This window comes from Anomaloglossus baeobatrachus, chromosome 1, assembly GCF_048569485.1.
Source record: "Anomaloglossus baeobatrachus isolate aAnoBae1 chromosome 1, aAnoBae1.hap1, whole genome shotgun sequence".
Lineage (NCBI taxonomy): Eukaryota > Metazoa > Chordata > Amphibia > Anura > Aromobatidae > Anomaloglossus > Anomaloglossus baeobatrachus.
Window position 1 is genome coordinate 116,290,953 of NC_134353.1, and position 21,568 is coordinate 116,312,520.

General features: G+C 49.1%; 1 protein-coding gene across 11 annotated transcripts in view; it reads right to left on the bottom strand.

The window, feature by feature from the left end:
* Positions 1 to 21,568, bottom strand: part of APBB2 (amyloid beta precursor protein binding family B member 2) — a 556,523-nt gene that overhangs the window by 255,184 nt on the left and 279,771 nt on the right. The window contains exon 1 of one of the 11 annotated variants that reach the window (XM_075346990.1): positions 5,282 to 5,493. The exons of the other annotated variants lie outside the window; for them this stretch is intronic. Within the exon in view, the coding sequence (XP_075203105.1) occupies positions 5,282 to 5,330 (49 nt within the window). The 5' untranslated portion in view covers positions 5,331 to 5,493. Of the gene's footprint in view, positions 1 to 5,281; positions 5,494 to 21,568 lie in introns of those variants that run through there. 11 annotated transcript variants of the gene reach the window in all.

Here is a 21,568-nt window from a genome sequence, read left to right on the forward strand (position 1 = left end):
TGTGTGAAGCCTGGCTTAAACTCCAGAAAGGTAACCTGATGTTTGATGCATGGAAAAATGGTTTATGGTGTGTCTTAATAAACCAGCTGGACTGTTTAAATAAAACATTCCTGTGTGCCTCAATCTAGTAGTTAAGCGAGTATCCCCCCATCACATTCAGTGATCACAACCTCACACCATGCCTCAAGTGCCTCTGGGACAACAGGGCAAGGCAAGATCACTGGACAAAAGTGTCATGGTATACAAGGGAAGAAATTATTGTTGGCGCTGCAAATATCATCAACAAGCCGCTGATGGACAAGAACAAAGTCATTCTCCCACCTCTTCATGTTAAGCTAGGATTAATTAAGCAATTTGTTGGGGCTTTGGACAAATCAGGGTGTTGCTTAAAGTAGATTTGTAGTTCATTCTCTGGACTGAGCATGGAAAATCTAAAAGCTTATATAAAACTTTGATGGTCCTCATATTTGTAAATTCATGAATTATGCCAATTTTACCACACACATGAATGACACTGAGGCTTCAGCCTGGAGGAGTTTTGTCTCTGCTATGAAGAACTACATGGGTAATCACAGAGCACACAATGATGAAGAATTGGTGCAAGATATGCTTATTAACTTCAGAAATTTGTGAGTGAAAAGGAATCTGTCACCGCTTTAACTTATTTAAACTGGTAAAGAAGTGATTCACCCATATTTATTATTGGCCACAATATTATGTTGAGAAACATGGCTTCTCTCAAATACATTGTGTTGCCAATAGTGCCTGTGAGCGGTGCTATTGCGGTCCGCTCTTCCTCATCACCTGACCCCTGGGCTCCGTGGCCTCGGGGATCCGGTGATGTCACATTAACTTACTGGACTTATCATGGACTCGTGGAAGCGTCGGTTGTAAAGACACGAAACGGGCGTCGTCCGACGGATTGTGTGTACCAACCTCCCTCACGCCTTTTCCCCTGACCTGATGGTCGAATAAAACAGCCTTTTTTATCGCATATCTGGTGAGTGCCTTCCATCTCTTTTCACATGGATCACATCAACTTACAGCTCACCTGATAACACCGCGGCTGGCCCCGGTCTCCGTGAGTCACTAGGCTGTGGGCGGAGTCTCACTGCTAGTCACAGCCCCGCGTCCCTCCTGCTTGCATGCTCTGCAAGAAAAGGAGGAGTGAGCAGGGAGGTGCTGCGCTGTGACGAGCGGGGAAACTCTGCCCAAAGCCCAGTGACTCACGGAGACTGGGGCTGGCTGTGGTGATGTCAGGTGAGCAGGAAGTTAACAAGACATCACTGGATCCCCGAGGTCACGGAGCCCAGGCGTCAGGCGATGGGGAAGTGCGGACCGCAGTAGCGCCGCTCACAGGCACTATTGGCAACATAAGGTATTTGAGAGCAACCTTGTTTCTCAACATAATATTGTTGTGGCCAATAATGAATATGGGTGAACCACTCCTTTAATATGGCTAAGAAATTACACGGTCCAAGGGAGCGCTAAAGAGGAGGAGGATGGCTTCTTGCTTAAAAATTGGTATGAAAGAAAATAAAGATCTAAGCAAACACAGTGAGAATATCCAAACTTCATGTAGATGTTGCCATCAGACAGGTTCTACTTGAGGGCTCCAGTACTGCAAGGCAACAGTGCTAAATGACTCCTACTACACCAAGACAAGCAAATCATGGAACCTGTATTTACACAGTAGAAGAACTAAACGATAACAGGTTGCTACCACTAGGTGGTAGTATAGAATGTTGTTGGACATTTCAATGTACCGTACATTGTTCTCATGTACATAGTTTTCTCATAACAGCACCCCCATGATGTCAGTAGTGGTACTGCAACTGAAACGTATCAATGGTTAACTATCCCAAATTATATGCTAATTTAGCAACATCCTATGGTACAACAATGCAGATTTAATATAAGAGAAATATTTTAAAGGAGTTTTTGCAACTTTAGAAGTCACTGATGGTTAGCACTGTTGCTTGGGTCCTAGGTTGAAATCCACCCAGGTCAATATTTGTAAGGAGTTTGTTTGTTCTCCATGTGTTTATGTTGGCTTCCTCCAGGTTCTCCCTACTGATAGGGAATTTAGATTGTGAGCCCCAATGGGGACAGTGATGATAATGTCTGTGGAATATGATGGCCAATACAGACAAAAATAATAAATATTTATTTAGAATAAATGGTATTAATAATAGTAAATATATTAAGAAGCAAATATAAATAATAATAAAAAATATAAATATGAATAAATAAATGCCCGCTACTTATACAAAACATAAGGCATAAATAGTATACACTGAACAAAAATCTAAATGCAACACACTTGTTTTTGCTCCCATTTTTCATGACCTGAACTCAAAGATCTAAGACTTTTTCTATGTACACAAAAAGCCTTTTACTCCCAAATATTGTTCACAAATTTGTCTAAATCTGTGTGACTGAGTGCTTCTTTGCCGAGATAATCCATCCACCTCACAGGTGTGGCATATTAAGATGCTGATTAGACTGCATGATTATTGCACAGGTGTGCCTTAGGCTGGCCACAATAAAAGGGCACTCTAAAATATGTAGTTTTATCACACAGCTTAATGCCTCAGATGTCGCAAGTTTTGAGGAAGCGTTCAATTGGCATGCCCATTGCAGGAATGTCCACCAGAGCTGTTGCCCGTGTTTTTTTTTCTCTCCAAAGACGTTTCAGAAAATTCTGCAGTATATCCGACCAGTCTCACAGTCGCAGACTACGTGTAACCACACCAGCCCAGGACCTCAACAACCAGCAATTTCACCTCCAAAATTGTCTGAGACCAACCACCCGGACAGCTGCTGCAACAATCGGTGCATAACCAAAGAATTTCTGCACAAACGGTCATAGACCATCTCAGGGAAGCTCATCTGCTACTCATCATCCTCATCAGGATCTCCACCTGACTGCAGCTTATTGTTGTAACCGACTGGAGTGGGCAAATTCTCATATACAATGGTGTCTGGCACTTTGGAAAAGGGTTCTCTTCACGGATGAATGCCAGTTTTCTCTGTACAGGACAGATGGCAGACTGCATGTGAATCGAATGGCCCATGCTGGCAGTGGGTTATGGTATGGGTAGGCGTATGGTATGGAAAGCAAACCCAGGTACATTTTATTGATGATATTTTGAATGCACAGAGATACCGTGAAGAGATCCTGAGGCCATTGTTGTGCCAGTCATTCACGACCATCACCTCATGCTGCAGCATGATAATGCACAGCTCCATGTTGTAAGAATCTGTACACAATTCCTGAAAGCTGAAAGCGTTCCGGACATGTCACCCATTGAGCATGTTCAAGTTCCTGCCAAAATCCAGCAACGTCGCACAGCCATTGAAAAGGCCCGAACCAATATTCCACAAGCCACAATCAACAACCTAATTACTCTATTTGAAAGAGATGTGTTGCACTGTGTGAGGCAAATGGTGGCCACAGGAGATACTGAGTGGTTTTCTGACCCCCCAGTACTGTAAAAAGGTATATTTAAGAGTGGTTTGTATTGTGGCCAGCCTAAAGCACACCTGTGCAATAATTATGCTGTCTAATCTGCATCTTGATATGTCACACCTGTGATTAGAGATCAGCGAACCTGTGGAAGTTCGGTTCGCTGGGTACAATCGAACCGTAAAAAAGGTTTGTTTTTGACCTCCAACTTGATCCGAACCTTAATGAAAGTCAGTAATTGGGCACTTCGTGGCTCCAGCCATAAGCATATCACTTCCGGGGACAGTGGGCAGGGGGGGGGTTCAATTTTTTTGTGTGTGTGTATGTGCACACTGTATCTAATAACGCTGATTTTACCTCCAGTGCGAGCCGATATCAAACACTGCAAGTGGCTCGCATGGGCTGAGCATCACTCATACCCAAGCACAGCGCTGCTCGCTTCAGTGGTTTGCACCCGTAACTCACTCGAACTTTGAACCCTAACTTGTTCTTTTTTGGAAGTCAGTTTTCGAACCCAAACTCCGAACATCCAACCTCAGGTTCACACATCTCTACCTTTGAGGTGGATGGATTATTTTGCAAAGGAGAAGTGCTCGATTACACAAATGTAGACATATTGGTGAACAATATTTGAGATAAAAAGGCCTTTTATGTACATAGAAGAAATCTAAAGGCCCCGTTACATGAAACAACATTGCTAACGAGATATCGCTGGGGTCGCGGAATTCGTGAGGCACATCCAGCGTCGTTAGCGACGTCGTTGCGTGTGACACCTACGAGCGACCGCTAACGATCCGAAAAACGGCAAAAATCGTTGATTGTTGACACGTCGTTCCTTTCCCAAATATCGTTGCTCTTTCTGGACGTAGGTTGTTCGTCGTTCCTGAGGTAGCACATATCGCTACGCGTGACACCCCAGGAACGACAAACAACAGCGTTCCTGCGTCCTCCAGCAACGAGGTGGGAGTGACGTTCATGCGGCTGCTCTCCGCCCCTCCGCTTCTATTGGTGGCCCGCTGTATGACATCACCGTGACGCCGCATGAACCTCCCCCTTAAAAAAAAGAGTTTGTTCGCCGGCCACAGCGACGTCGTTAGGAAGGTAAGTTCGTGTGATGCGTACTACTGATATTGTTCTCCACGGGCAGCGATTTGCCCGTGACTCACGCACTACGGGGGCGGGTGTGATCGCTAGCGACGTCGCTGCGTGTAAAGCGGCCTTAAGATCTTTGAGTTCAGCTCATGAAAAATGGGAACAAAAATATGTGTTGTGTTTATATACTGCTCAAAAAAATAAAGGGAATACTAAAATACCATTTTGTTTGTGTTCCCTTTATTTTTTGAGCAGTATATTTTTGTTCAGTATATATTATTTATGCCTTGTGTTCTGTATAAGTAGTGTGCACTTATTTATTAATATTTATATTATTTTTATTATTTATATTTGCTTATTAATATATTTAGTATTATAAATACATTTTTGTTCAGTGCATAAAGTCCCTCATGCGAGGTGTATACATTACATTGCCCTTTAGAAATGAATGATCAGGAAGCTCCAGGCCACAGTCCTTTCCCTCTTCACTTGTGTACTGCAATTTAATGAACGAGGCAAGCACCGAGCAGTTTACCTGTATCTGATACAAATACACATAATGCTCCCAACAACACAAGCCGCATCACCCGAGCATGCCGTGTCCATCCCGTGCGCTCTGTCTCACAGGTTTTATAATAATAGTCTAAGGAATTTTGGATGACAGTAAGCAAAAAAAAAAAACATGTGACGAAACAAGTGTAGAAAAAGTGTGTCACCTACCCTCGTAATTAACGATGACGATGGTCAGCATATATTCTCTCCCCAACATCCTGGCACGGTGGAGGCATGCGGGCTACCTCACAACCACAGAGAAAACACGGTACGAATGGCTATTTTTGGTAACACTGCTCATCACAGAGAGAGAAATAAACAGCAGGAGAGCTGCAAATTTGGAATGTTCCGTCTTCTCGGCATGAGCGGTTGTCATGGCAACAAAAAGCGCATCTCTCATGCAGTAACGGAGAAAGTGTCACATGCTGAGCAGGAAAATACACCGTCTACGGGAGACACAGAAACATGCATGATGTGTGCAGAAAACCCAGAAGTCGTCTCCTTAAAGACAGTGGGCAGAACATCTCGCTAATCACTGCCCTCACTGCAGAGCATGCACCCTGCAGACCTTCCCAATGGGATTTTAGGCAATATAGTATTACATGTTTTCGGCCTATGCATGAAGAAATCTTGGCACCTTTTTTGGGGGGGGCTAAATCGTGTGGACATCTAGCCATTTGCCTTGGTATTATGCTTAAAGGGAACCTGTCAGGTCCAATATGCACCCAGAACATGCTAATGGGGCCAACTAGCCAAGGGAACTAACGCCCAGGGGACTAGTCCCCTCGCTCATTAGCGATATAAGATCTTTAGAAATACTTTTTCTAAAGATCTCTTTATGTATGCTAGTTGTAATGCCTGAGTGTAGCCACAGACTCAGACTGGCTGTAAGGGGAGTCTAGAGTAAGGCTGCTCACAAAGCAGGACCCCAAGAACTCTGGAATCCTTTAACCCCTATACAGGGATGTGGAATTACACAGAGCCACAGAGATCACTACCTGTGGCAGGCTGTAGTCCGTGGTCATCAGGCAGGGTCAAAAACCAGGAGATGCCAAACAGGAACAGAATCGGCAGGCAAGGGCGTAGTGAGGAGACAAAGCAGAGGTCAAATCCGGAACTAGCAGCAAGGTACAAAAACGACAGGCAGGAGGGTAGTTAACAACAAGCAAAGGTCACAATAGGAATCACAATACAAACAGCACATGAGCCAGGAGTACAGAACTATCTCTGGCAGTGGTCATGTGACAGGAGGGGAAATAAGAAGGGTGTGGTGTCTTCCCATTGGCTGCAGGTGAATGTTGGCAACATCAGCTGGAAGACACGCCACCTACAGTCAGCCAGTGGTACTGCAGGTTCCAGGGAAACCCAGCCTAGTGGATGAGCGGAGCCAGTGCTCCGCAGAGCCATGGGCACGACTCCTCTCCCATCAACAGCACTATCCATGGTGGGAACATGGCGTCGTCTGGCGATCGGAGCAGAAGTCGCAGGAGCGGAATCTGGTGGGGACGTGACACTAGTGTATACAGGGACAGTTAGGCAGGGATTAGCAATATGCACCCAGAACTGCTCGTGGTTCTGGGTACATACAGGACCTGACAGGTTCCCTTTAAGGGAGATGGATACAAGTGGAAACCCTGTTTTCCTTACTTTAAGAGGACCTGTCACCAGGTCAAAAGTGGTTAAATTTTGCTCCTATTTTTATCCTGCTGCTCCCCTAAGTATTCAGATTTTTTGTTTTCATGTTTTTAAATCCAACATGCATTTACAGATGTCAGGCTTTTAATTTAGTGTTAATTTTTATGGTCTTTGCAAGGGGGTGTGGCCTACAAGATTATTTAGGGGTGTGTCCTTATGCTGCTCTGCCCCCTTAAGCTGGAATCACACTTGATAGTGTAAAATTGGTCCGATTCTCATGCTGGAATGTCGGACGATTTCTTCTCACATTTCATCAGTGTGCTGTCAGTGTGCTGTCAGTGTGCAATCAGTTTTTACCCTCAGCAGCTGCTATTCATGTACTGTTATGTACAGGAGCATTTACATTATTCTCTGCTACTTGCTGGAAATCTATTGAGAAAAATGGATGTCACTAGGATGGTGTGTGTGTGCCGTCCGGGTGACATCCGTTATTTTTCACGCACCCATAGACTTGCATTGAAGAGACTCGCACGTGAAACTCACCAAAACACAGCATGCTGCGATTTTTTTCGCAGTCCGATTTGGACTGAGAAAAAAATTGCAGATGGCATCTGCATCATTGATTAACATGGGTCCAAGTGCAATGCGAGAATTTCTCGCATTGCACTCGTGCGAGTTAATCGCAAGTGTGAAGCCGGCCTTAGTAAGACCAGAAATTTACATTAAAAGGGTATTCCCATTTCCAAGATCCTATTCCAATATCTAGTAGGAGTAGTAGTAATAATCATAATACTAGCAAATACCTCTAATTAGAAATGTAGTATAGGTCTCCTGATTAGCTACATCTCTTACCTCATGTGCAGGGCATTGCAGCTTAGAGATCCAAGGTTACGTCCACTCATATAGTGACAGGTAGTTGCTTGTGGTTGTAACCACAGATACCTAAGCTGCAATGCCCTGCACATGACGTAAGAGACATGGCTATATCAGGAGACGTATATTACATTTCTATTTGGAGGTATTTGCTAATATTCTTATTACACCTACTACATACTGGGGTAGGATCATGGAGATGGGAATACCCCTTTAAATATGAAGGCCCATATCTGAAACCATATGACAGATTTCAAAAAATCAAAAAAGGGAATACCCAGGGGAACAGCAGGAAGAAAATGGGAACTAAACATACCCAATTTTGAAAAGATGACCTGTCACCATGGCATTTATTAGTATTTTACTTAAGTCATTCTTTATCCTGCATTGTACTACAATATATAGAGGCTGTAGAAGGCCAGCCATCTAGAATTTCTAACCAAATACTTTTGAAAAAAAAATACATGCATTTAAGCAGAAAAAACACCAGCATTGGACTCCATATCCTTTAACCCCTTCATAAGATATGATGTACATCAGATATCGAGTCTCTATTTTTCATTTGGGCTCACACGCCGAGCCTGAGTCTTTCCTGGCAGATGACGGCTGATTTAACTACCCTTCATGTGCCTTTAAAGCTACATGCGCACGCTGCTTCTTTTTCGTGTTCACAAACTGCAGCCAAAACTGCACCTTGTCAGAGAGAGCCTGGAAATGTCACAAAAAATGTAGGTGCTTTTTTGGTGCATTTTTGCTGCTTTTTTGGTGCGTTTTTGGCTGCAGTTTTGTCAACAATTGTTTCATGTATTTTTCAGTTCAAACAAGCCCATAAAGCATGTTGAATTGAAAAAAAAAAATTAGAAATAAATAAATAATTAAAAAAAAACTGGCGTGCGGTCCCCCCAATTTTAATGCCAGCCAGATAAAGCCATACGGCTGAAGGCTGGTATTCTCAGGATGGGGAGCCCCACGTTATGGGAAGCCCCCCAGCCTAACAATATCAGTCAGCAGCCGCCCAGAATGGCCGCATCCATTAGATGCGACAGTTCTGGGACTGTACCCGGCTCTTCCCGATTTTCCCTGGTGCGTTGGCAAATCGGGGTAATAAGGAGTTATTGGCAGCCCATAGCTGCCACTAAATCCTAGATTAATCACGTCAGGCGTCTATGAGACACCCTCCATGATTAATCTGTAAATTACAGTAAATAAACACACACACCCGAAAAAAATCCTTTATTAGAAATAAAAAACAAACAAATTCCCTCATTACCAATTTATTAACCCCGACAAAGCCCTCCATGTCCAGCGTAATCCAGCATGCTCCAGCGTCGCATACAGCTCTGCTGCATGCAGGTGACCGGAGAAGCAGCAGACACCGCCGCTCCGGTCACCTCCATGCAGCTAATGAAGGCAGCCGCGCGATCAGCTGAGCTGTCACCGAGGTTACCCGCGGCCACCGCTGAATCCAGCGGTGGCCGCGAGTAACCTCAGTGACAGCTCAGCTGATCGCGCTACAGCGTGGAGCCGGCAGGAGCGTGGAGCCGGCAGGAGCGTGGAGCCGGCAGGAGCGTGGAGCCGGCAGGAGCGTGGAGCCCGGGACTTTCAGCGGCGGCGGCGGTGGCAGTGAGAGGGGTCCATCATCTCCCCTGTGCGTGCACGCTGGGGACAGCGGTACTTCGGGGAACACGTGGAGGACGGGACTATCAGCGGCGGCGGCAGCGAGAGGGGGATGGACGCTGGCAGCTGAAAACATTGATTTTTCCCTCTCGCTGCCGCCGCCGCTGCTGATAGTCCCGTCCTCCACATCATCTCCCCTGTGCGTGCACGCTGGGGACAGTGGTACTTCGGGGAACACGTGGAGGACGGGACTATCAGCGGCGGCAGCGAGAGGGAAAAATCAATGTTTTCAGCTGCCAATGTCCATCCCCCTCTCGCTGCCGCTGCTGATAGTCCCCGTCCTCCACATCATCTCCCCTGGGGACAGCGGTACTTCGGGGAACACGTGGAGGACGGGAGGGGACGGGACCACTTGCCTGACCTCACTTCCTGACAAATCACCTGCGTTTTTGCTAGCAAAAACGCAGGTAAAAGGCAGGTATAATGCACCACTTGTGATTAGCATGCATTTTTCCTGCGTTTTTGATGCCCTCATTGATTTCAATGGGTGACAAATGTTGACAAAAACGCAGGAAGAATGAACATGCTGCATTTTTTTTGTCACAAACTTTTGACAAAAAAACGCTGACAAATAAACTGCAGTGTGAGCATGACAAATCTGACTTCTCATAGACTGCTGGGAAGTCAGATGTCAGAAAGTTCAGCTGACAAAACTGCAGCCAAAAAAGCAGCAAAAAAGCAGGAAAAAAAGCAGCGTGCGCATGTAGCCTAACAGCCGCGGGTGGAATGGAGCCCAACCCACAGCTGTTAACCTGTTAAATGCGTATGTCAATCTCTGACAGCAGCAATGAACACATGCCAGCAGGGGGCGCCTCGTTCTTCGCTCCCATCAGCACTCGGTGTTTGCATGGTGCCAGTTGGGGTTTGCTGATGGCCCCCTTGCCTGTTATTTCGAATCCCCTTTGTTTAGCTGGTGTTCATAAGATATCGTGATTTTCACCATTCAGGGCAGTACCATTGCATCGTTATGTATATCACAAGCGATCAGACGATCACAGCTTCAATTCCCCTAAAAGGAATATTAAATACAGTAAAAAGGGAAAAAATAAAAAATATGAAAAAAAAACCCCACACACAAGTTCAAATTACCATTAAATATAAAACAATTAAAAACAAATTAAAATACATATATTTGGTATCGCAGTGTTCATAAAAGTCCGATCTATCAAAATATAAATTAAACCGTGTAACAAGAAAAAAAAATCAAAACCCCAGAATTACACGTGTTTGGCCTCAGCAATATTGCAATAATATCTTACAAATTTCCTCCAAAGGTTTCATCAATTACAGTAAATTTAAAAAGAAAAAAATGAAACGTTTGGTATCTGCGTAATCGTACTGACCTGGAGAATCATACTGCCTGGTCTGTTTCACAGTATAGTGAATATGATAAATTAAACAAATAAAAAAAACTATTGTGGAATTTCCCTTTTTTTTTTTTTGCAAACACCCTTGGATTTTTTTACCCCATTCCAGTATACTCTGAGGCAGAATGAATGTCATTCAAAAGTCTCCCACAAAAAAAAAAAGCCTTCACACAGCTACGTCGACAGAAAATAAAAAAGTTATGGCTCTTGGAAGAAATGAAGGAAAAAACAAAAAGAAAAAAACAAAAATAGAAAATCGACATGTCAATTAGGTAGGGGGTATCTGTATGTGAACATTATTGATCTGGTTCTCAGTGCTCAGTGCTCTTTTCAATTTAGATGTATGGAAAAATTAAGGTCATCAGATACCTCTGTGTATAACATTTATTATCCCTATTTCAGCTATGTATAAGGGACATCTTCAGCCTCTAAAGAGACAGCGTACGGTATGTAGCCAATGCTCCACCCTATAATCCTGTTGTGTTGTAACACAAAGAATATTACGTAAATGTAAGTACCTGCTCAAGTAATAATATTATATACTGTAACTACCCTGTTTCCCTGAAAATAAGACCTACCCCCAAAATAACCCCTAGCCTGATTTTACATGATTTTTGGAGAATACTTGAAATATAAGCCCTACTCCAAAAATAAGCCCTAGTTACAGTCAGGGCCGGCATTAGTGGGAGTAAAACTGCGCAATTTCTCATGGACCCAATTCTCTTAGGGACTCCAGCAGTTGTATTCTTAAGCTAAGATTGTTTAAGGACCTTTGATGACTTCACAGTCAAAGGTCTCTTAATTGCAGAAGTCTAAAAGAACCGAACAGGACACAGGCTGGTATGCAGGACTGGCATTAGGGAGCAGAGAGAGCAACTGGGCAGTTTCAAAGGAAGCCCATTCTCCTAAGGGCCCCAGCATTTATATCCCAATGATAGGACTCCTTAAAGACCTTTGTGACATCACGTCATGGGACCAAAGGTCTTTTATTTGCTGGAGTCTAAAGGTACCGTCACACTAAGCGACGCTCCAGCGATCCCACCAGCAACCTGACCTGGCAGGGATCCCTGGAGCGTCGCTACACGGGTTGCTGGTGAGCTGTCAAACAGGCAGATCTCACCAGCAACCAGTGACCAGCCCCCAGCCAGCAGCGATGCGTGGAAGCGATGCTGCGCTTGGTAACTAAGGTAAATATCGGGTAACCAACCTGATATTTACCTTGGTTACCAGCGCACATCGCTTAGTGCTGGCTCCCTGCACTCCTAGCCAGAGTACACATCGGGTTAATTACTTGATGTGTAGTCTGGCTATGTGTGCAGGGAGCAGGGAGCCGGCACTGGCAGTGTGAGAGCGGCGGATGCTGGTAACCAAGGTAAATATCGGGTAACCAAGGAAAGGGCTTCTTGGTTACCCGATATTTACATTGGTTACCAGCGTCCGCAGAAGCCGGCTCCTGCTGCCTGCACATTCAGTTGTTGCTGTCTCGCTGTCACACACAGCGATCTGTGCTTCACAGCGGGACAGCAACAACTAAAAAATGGCCCAGGACATTCAGCAACAACCAACGACCTCACAGCAGGGGCCAGGTTGTTGCTGGATGTCACACACAGCAACATCGCTAACAAGTTGTGCCTCAACAGCGATGTGGCTAGTGATGTTGCTTAGTGTGAAGGTACTTTAATTGTGGATTGTTGTTCATGGAAAAAAAAATAAGACATCCCCTGAAAATAAGCCCTAACTCATCTTTCAAAACAAAAAATAAAATCAGACCCTGTCTTATTTGCATGGAAACATGGTGCTAGATCTATGACTTTGCAGTGCTGATATTTCATTACAATAGAAATAAAATGAAGAACCGTCTGCCACAAATCATACCTACATCTTCCAATGTATTTGTATTTTTGAGACTACACTACACACTGTACAATTGACCTCCTCTAGATGTGATTACCCAGCGCTGCACCTTATAGCAGTGATTTATGGTCATCATGAGTACAGCTTTACCCATAAACATAGGAATTATGGACAGATAGTGCCGCCTATTGTGGTTTCATTTTACACTGCAATTTCCAGCATTTGATACACAAACCAGAGACAATTTATATGGAAAGCAGGACAGTAGGTATACAAATGAGGAAACCCTTCCAAAGCAGATATTTGCATAAACTAACAGTGAATCCTCCACATTGTACCAATGTGTCCAATGCTACAAAAGCGCTTTAGGGTACAATGACAGTAAATTGTCAATATGAGGTGCTACCGGAGCGATGAATAGCGTTCTGTTACAGCAAAGGAAGAGCCCGGACTGCTGACCCGAAGGGGCTTAAGGGAGGGCTACATGACTAGGAGGGATGCCAGGCCATAGGGTTAATAGGGGGTTAATGGAGAAGTCAGTTTGGGCGCGAAATTTGGGGGGTGGTGCTAAGGGGCAGTTAGGATCAGGGGTCAGTGTGATTGGTCAGGGGGTGGTGCTATAGGGGGTAGTATATAGGACAGGTCAGAGGGGGGGTGGGCCATTCCTACCTGGACGGTGACTGGAATCGTTGTGGCTGGATCCCGAAGATGGAGGACTTCATGGCACAGATGAAGAGGATGGCGGAGCAGCGTGGACAGCGTTGGATGGACGAGCAGCTCCAGCGATGGTCCGGCGTCGGCGAGGAAGATGGGACCCCCCTGCCTCCGAAGCGGCAGCGAAGAACGCGGCCCCCGGAGCGCCTTAGCCCGGAGATGACGCCGAGGAGCCGGCAGCGGAGACGGAGCCCGAGCGGACGTGCGGCGGTGGATCCGGGAGCCGGGACGTCGCGAGGCCCCGGCCGGAAGTCGGGCCGCGGGCGCCAAGGCAACGGGGCGGTGAGCGACACGGCCGGCCTCCCCTCCTCTTCCGGTTCGCGGCGCACGGCAGTGACGCTCGCGTCGCGGCCGCGTGACCCGGCGCGGTCACCTGACCCGGCGCGGTCACCTGACCCGGCGCGGTCACGTGGCCCGCCGCGCTCGCATGGCCCGGCGTCCCCTTGTGCTCCGGCGGCCTCACCTGACCGAGCGCGCTCCCCTGACCCGCCGCGGTCACGTGGGGCGGCGCGGTCACGTGGGGCGGCGCGGTCACGTGGGGCGGCGCGGTCACGTGGGGCGGCGCGGTCACGTGGGGCGGCGCGGTCACCTGACCGGGCGCTGTCACCTGACCGGGCGCGGTCACCTGACCTGGCGCGGTCATGTGACCCCGCGTGCTCACCCGTCCCGGCGCGTCCCCGCGATCCGGCAGGCTCGCCTGACCCGGTGTGGTCACCTGACCCGCCGCAGTCGCGTGGGCCGGCGCGGTCGCGTGGGTCGGCAGGGTCGCGTGGGCCGACGGGGTCGTGTGAGCCAGCGGGGTCGCGGGGGCCAGCTGGGTTGCGTGGGCCAGCGGGATCGCGGGGCACAGATGAGGCCACAGTGGCGGCGGCAGCACGGGCCAGGAGCAGAGCGGGGCCCATGCAGGAGCATGGGGTCCCAGGGTCGGCGGGGGTGTCAGTACGGAGACGGCCCGGATCAGCGGGGCCCGGCCTGGGATCACAGCGGATGGACAGCGATGGGACGGCGTCGGGATCAGCTGGAGCACGCGGGGATGCCGGACGGCATGCCCCAGGTGGTGATTACGTGGCGGCGCCAGCGTCTGGATCGTCGCGGAGGATGGATGGTGCTGCGGGCGGACGGGGCCTAAGGTCGAGTCTGCCAGACGGCGGGCTCCCTGGGCCTGGGTCCAGTGAGTAAGATGAGGCCACCTTGGAGGAGGACGCCGCGGAGGACGACACCGGGGACCAGATCGTGGAGGTCGGCGAAGCGGCTGGAGTGCGACGCGGAGGACATGTGACGGCTGTTTCGGGATCTTCTCGGAGTCAGCCTGGTAAGACCACGGTTTCTCCTATTTCTCGTGCACCTGGTTTGGCTATGGATGGTGTGTCTGGTGATATGGATGGCGTGCAGGGCGTGAATGTGGTTGGTGGTACGGGTGGTTTGCTTGGTGGCCCGAGTGGTGGGCAGGTCATGAATGTGGTGACGGGTGACGGCAGTGTGGCATCCGAGTTGTTGAGGTTGGTCAGGGGTTTGTTTGCCCCTGTGGGGGGCCCTAGCTTGGTGTGGCAGGGAGCGACGGGGCAGGAGGTTGAGACTCCGGCGGTTGGAGGGGTTGCCAGTGGCAATGTGGTTGGTTAGCCGGTGGTGGCGGCTCCCGCGGCCGCAGCTGCGGCTCCCGCTGCCGCAGCTGCGGCTGCAGTGGACATTGTTCGATTGGATGACAAGGCGAGAGGGGAAGTGTATGTCTGCTTTGATGGCCCGTTGGGGGCGCATCTGAAGCAGGAGACCAGGGAAAAATATGGAAGGATGAATATGTTGAAATATTCTCATTGCTTCCGTTGGAAAAGTTTAATCTGGATCGGGTTAAACCGGATGAGAGCAAGAAGGACGAGGAAGAACGGCGGCGTTATCGCCTTATTCCTCGCACTTTTCAGAACTGGTTGCAGGCCTTTGTGATACTGGCCAGTGTGGTGGGGGAAAAGGCTTCGGATAACTGTTCGGCGCTTTTTTGTTATCTGGATTCTATCTGTGAGGCGTATAGGACCTACGGGGGGACTGCTTGGCTAAGATATGACGAGCAGTTTCGCCAGAGGAAGGCGGTCAGACCCAGTTTGCGGTGGGACCACAAAGAAATTAGTCTATGGATGCGGCTGATGGCTGCGCCGAAGTCGGCATCGCAGTCCTTTCCAGGGGGCACCGGCGGGGGATCATTTGGCACCTCGCCGGGGCCCAAAAAGGGCGTTTGCTGGCAGTTCAATGAAAAGGAATGCCGGTTTGGTTCCTCCTGCCGATTCAAGCACGAGTGTTCGGGCTGTGGTGGCGCCCACAGTCACCTTAAGTGCTTCCGGAAGGGAAAAGGAAAGGCCGCTGAGTCTTCGTCAAAAAGGGAGGACCCCGGTGAGGGTAGATCGGATGGCGCCATTTCTAAGTAGATACCCGGATCGGGGGTCGGCGGAATTGTTGAGTGAAGGTTTTAGTTTTGGTTTCAAGATACCGTCAGTTGTTAAGACGGGAGAGATTCGTTTGAAAAATTTACAGTCGACTCGCCTCCATGGTGAGATTGTTGCGGATAAGTTACAGAAGGAGGTGGAACTAGGACGGATGGCGGGGCCTTTTGATGCCCCTCCATTGCCGGACTTGGTTGTGTCCCCGTTGGGGTTGGTTCCGAAAAAGGAACCTAACAAGTTTCGGCTTATCCACCATTTGTCCTATCCTACTGGCCGGTCGGTGAACGACGGTATTGATCCTGAGCTGGTTTCGGTATCGTATGTCCGTTTTGATAAGGCTGTGGAATGGTTAAGGAAGTTGGGTTGTGGTTCGCTTTTGGCGAAAACGGATATAGAAGCGGCCTTCCGCCTGTTGCCGGTGCACCCGGACAGTTTTCACCTGTTGGGGTGTTGGTGGGAGGACAAGTTTTATGTAGATTGTTGTTTGCCTATGGGCTGTTCAATTTCATGTTCCTATTTTGAGAAGTTTAGCTGTTTTTTGGAATGGGTAATTAAGGAGGAGGCGGGTCTGGATTCAGTGTTGCATTACTTGGACGACTTTTTGTGCATGGGACCTGCTGGATCTTCGCAGTGTTCCCTTTTGCTTCGGACAGTGGAGCAGGTTGCTCGCCGCTTTGGCGTTCCGTTGGCGCCGGAGAAGACGGAGGGTCCGGTCACGGTTTTGAAATTCCTGGGTATCGAGCTGGATACGGTTGCCATGGAGTGCCGCTTGCCGGAGGACAAGCTGGTGGATTTGAGGCGTTGCGTTCAAGGGGCCATTGAGGCCAAGAAGATTCGTTTACGGGACTTGCAGTCCCTGTTGGGGAAGTTGAATTTTGCGTGTAGGATTTTTCCGATGGGGAGAGTTTTTTCCCGTCGCTTGGCTCAAGCCACCACCGGTGTGTTGCACCCTTTGCATTTTGTGCGTTTGAAGGTGGAGCACAAGGCGGACCTGAGAGTGTGGTCCCGTTTTTTGCAGCTGTATAATGGACGGTCATTGTGGCTTCGCGAGGTGGTGTCAAATGAGGAGTTGGTACTGTATACGGACGCGGCGGGATCCAGTGGTTTTGGCGCATATTTTGGGGGGAGATGGTGTGCCGGCAGGTGGCCTGATTCGTGGCGGGTTTGTGGTCTGACTAGGAATTTGGCCCTGTTGGAACTTTTTCCTATTGTCGTGGCCATAGAGGTTTGGGGACAGGATTTGAAAGACAGGAAGGTGCGTTTCATGTGTGACAACCTGGGGGTCGTTCAGTGTGTTAACAAGTTGACAGCTGATTCCCCCCCGGTGGTGGATCTCTTGCGTCATTTGGTGCTGAAATGTCTGGAGTTGAACTTGTGGGTCTGTGCTGTACATGTGCCGGGGGTGCTGACTTCTGTGGCTGATGCTTTATCTCGCTTCCAGTGGGACCGCTTTCGAATGCTGGCGCCGGACGCGGAGCAGCAGGAGACCGTGTGGCCCGTCTGATTGTGGGACCTGGTTTGCAGCCGGCCTGGGAATTGATCAGACATTCGGTGGCACCCAGTACGTGGCGCAGCTATAATTCAGCGTGGGACCGTTGGCTCGAGTTGGTTGATGAGGTGGGAGGTCATGTATCTGAAGGTGACAGAGTTTATTTAGTTTTGTTCATGATGGGCAGGGCTAAGGAAGAAGGCCTTTCGTGGTCGGCCGTGGCGGGCAGGTTGGCGGGCATTGCTTTCTTTTTCAAGTTACTGGGCTGGAAGGATGTTACGAAGGATTTCTGGGTGCGCCAGGCGCTGAAGGGTTACCGGAGGGCGGGGGCGCGCCGAGACCTCCGGCGCCCGGTATCTTTTGAGCTGCTGGGCAAGCTGTTGTCGGTTTTGCCTCGGGTGTGCTGTTCGGAGTATGAATGCCAGTTGTTCGGGACCGCTTTTGTTTTGGCCTTCTTTGGGGCGTTTAGAATTAGTGAACTGGTGAGCAGAAACACGAGGAGTCACGGAGGTTTGTTGTTGGAGGACGTGGAATGCGGTATGGATGTGGTACGGTGTTGCTTGAGACGGTCAAAGACGGACCAGCTGGGTAGAGGTCGGATGGTGGAACTATGGGGTGTACCTGGTTTAGCGGAGTGCCCTGTCAGATGGCTGTCGGCGTTTTTAGAAGTGAGGGGAGCTCGCCCGGGGTCCCTCTTGTCCCACCAGGACGGGTCAGCCTTGTCTAGTTACCAATTTGTCTGCATCTTTCGGAGGTGCCTGCAGTGTTGCGGTCTCAACGAGGCTGAGTTCGCGTCGCATTCCTTTCGGATTGGGGCTGCGACTCAGGCGGCTCGTTGGGGTCTGGGCGCGCAGGCTCTCCGTAAGATTGGACGATGGGACTCGGCCAGGTTTAGATCTTACGTCCGGCCGAACTTGTTGTGAGATATTGGTGGGGGGGGGGGGGTCGGTGGCGGTATTTGTTTGGTAATCATTACCCATCTTTTCTTCCTCGTGCCCCTCCCCCCCCCCCACCCCATCCCCCCCCTCCTCTGTGTTGTCACCTTTTGTTTTGTAGGTTTACCGTTGTTGGTGTGGGTGCTCGGCCACTCATACGTGTATTGGGGGGCGTTTCGTGCGGGAATACGACCGGACGGCCGCCAGTTGGGGGTTCCCAGGGAAAAGGCTACTGTGCGATGGATCGGGGTCAGGGGCATGCTGTGGAGTGAGGTGTTGCCTACCTGGCGCCACCATTCGCAGCTGGACAGAGCACCGGACGTGGTAGTCCTACACGCGGGTGGGAATGACCTGGGTCTCCGGGCTTCCAGGGACCTGATACAAGACATAAAATGTGACTGCCTGCGGCTCCTGTCTTCCCACCCGGGTCTAATTATTGTCTGGTCGGATATGGTTGTGCGGCTGACATGGCGGCACGCCAGGTCGGTGGAGGCAGTAAACAGGGCGCGAAGTAAAGTGAATCGGGAGATTGGGCGGTTCATTTCCCGGGTTGGGGGTGTCTCTGTTCGGCACCCGGAGTTGGAAGCGGCGTCCGCCGACTTGTTGCGCCGGGACGGGGTCCATTTAAATTCGGTGGGAAATGATATTTGGGCCTTAGGGCTGATGGAGGGGGTTGAGAAGGCTTTGTTGGTGTGGGAGGACTCGCGCGCACAAGGGGTCATGCGCGCTCGCGGTGGCGGAGAGGAGGGGGGTGTCTGAAGGTGGGGGTTTGCACAGAGGAGAGGACGGAACCCAGTGCCGGAGCGGGTTACCTCTAGCGGTGCAATTGTTTGGTAAACGGGTCCTTGCTGGGTTGAGTCTCAGCGGGACATAGTGGGGGCAACATCTGGCTTGGGCTCTCGAGTCGGTGTGTTGCGGCTGAGGGTCAGGAGACGGGCTGATGTTGCAAAGAACATTTTGGTTAACCTTCAGGTACCCTCCCCTTCCTTTTCGGGTTCTTCAATGAAGAATTGTATTGTTACATGGCTGATGTTTCTGTTACGAATAAATGGGGCTGCTGTGGCCTCTATATCCAACGTCACGCAGTGTTTGTGTTTATTTTAGATAAGAACCATAGGGGGTAGGGGGTTGTTGGGGAAGGTCAAAGGCCTTCAGTCAGACATTCCGGAGTCAAGGAAGAGCCCGGACTGCTGACCCGAAGGGGCTTAAGGGAGGGCTACATGACTAGGAGGGATGCCAGGCCATAGGGTTAATAGGGGGTTAATGGAGAAGTCAGTTTGGGCGCGAAATTTGGGGGGTGGTGCTAAGGGGCAGTTAGGATCAGGGGTCAGTGTGATTGGTCAGGGGGTGGTGCTATAGGGGGTAGTATATAGGACAGGTCAGAGGGGGGGTGGGCCATTCCTACCTGGACGGTGACTGGAATCGTTCCCGCCCGCCCGCCCTGATTGTGGATTCGACATCAATGAAGAAAAGAAGGAAGATCGTATTTGTCGCAGCGGCGGAGAGGAGGGGGGTGTCTGAAGGTGGGGGTTTGCACAGAGGAGAGGACGGAACCCAGTGCCGGAGCGGGTTACCTCTAGCGGTGCAATTGTTTGGTAAACGGGTCCTTGCTGGGTTGAGTCTCAGCGGGACATAGTGGGGGCAACATCTGGCTTGGGCTCTCGAGTCGGTGTGTTGCGGCTGAGGGTCAGGAGACGGGCTGATGTTGCAAAGAACATTTTGGTTAACCTTCAGGTACCCCCCCCTTCCTTTTCGGGTTCTTCAATGAAGAATTGTATTGTTACATGGCTGATGTTTCTGTTACGAATAAATGGGGCTGCTGTGGCCTCTATATCCAACGTCACGCAGTGTTTGTGTTTATTTTAGATAAGAACCATAGGGGGTAGGGGGTTGTTGGGGAAGGTCAAAGGCCTTCAGTCAGACATTCCGGAGTCATGGGCTTCACATAATGTAAGGAAAAAAAAGCACTTCTACTATAAAGGATATTCATATTCTGTGCACTCTTATTACTGTTTCAGCAATCAGGTCACAAGCGTCGGAGATGATTTTTCTGCACTTCAAACCTTTCTCAGTTCAGATCTTGCTGTGCGGTTAATTTGCCGTCATTGGCAAAAGCAATTAGACTAAGAAATATGGAATTTGTAAAAAATGAGGAAAAAGTCTAGTATAATAGTGTAACGGCACAACTGTCATAGCAGAAGCTGAACGTTGCCATATCAGAAGCTGAACGTTGGCATATTGTGGCACTCCGAGTTTCATATCACTAATCTATAGACGCTCTCTGTGCCTCCAAATGGCACTATATTATGCCCTAAAATACCTCTGTAGGTGGCGCGAGGTTGAACATGCCATCATTTATTTTGTCAGAGATTCTTTATGAATTTGTAATAATCCCCGAGTACCTCTGCAGGCGATCATGCAGGGGCCCAAAAATGTATATGTTTTAATGAATCCATACATCACAGAATCGTAAAATGGCCATGTGGAATGGCCAAAGGACATTTGAGCCATATGGAAAAAAACGGTCAAATGAAAAGTCCTATTGAGTAGTATCGGTCAGTTTTTACCAAAAATACGCTTGTGTACTTGCAGACTATAGAGTACTATAAAGAGTAGCAATGTTATTCCAGTTCCAATAATTTAGAAGCTCTGTTTTGTAAATCTGGAAGTTAAGCGGGCTTTACACGCAACAACATCGCTAACGAGATGTTGTTGGGGTCACGGAATTCGTGACGCACATCCGGCCTCATTAGCAACGTTTTTGTGTGTGACACCGCAGGAACGACCGGTAACGATCAAAAATACTCACCATATCGTTGATCGTTGTCCAGTCGTTCCTATCCCGATTATCGCTGCTGTTGCAGGTACGATGTTGTTCGTCGTTCCTGCGGCAGCACACATCGCTATATGTGACCGCAGGAATGAGGAACAACATCGTACCTGCAGCCACCCGCAATGAGGAAGGAAGGAGGTGGGCAGGATGTTCATCCCGCTCATATCCGCCCCTTCGCTTCTATTGGGTGGCCGCTTAGTGATGCCGCTGTGACGCCGCACGAACCGCCCCCTTAGAAAGGAGGCGGTTCGCCGGCCACAGCGACGTCGCTAGGCAGGTAAGTATGTGTGACGGGTGTAAGCGATGTTGTGCAACCCGGGCAGTGATTTGCCCGTGACGCACAACCGACGGGGGCGGGTACGCTCGCAAGCGATATCGCTACCGATATCGCTGCGTGTAAAGCCTGCTTTAGTCTGTCTGAGCAAGCCTGTGAGACTGCCTTAGACTTCTAAAAAAGGACTGACTTCCAGACCACACAGCAACAGTGTAGGATTCGAGCAGTCGGAGTGGGTGGTCATGTGATATGACATAGGATGGAAAGAGCTCTGAAATTCAATAAATAAAGTAATTGGTAAAGAAGTGAACAACTCTACTCTTTACATAATGCACTTTACAAGTAAGAGAAAAAGATTCCCAGAGCATTCACTAA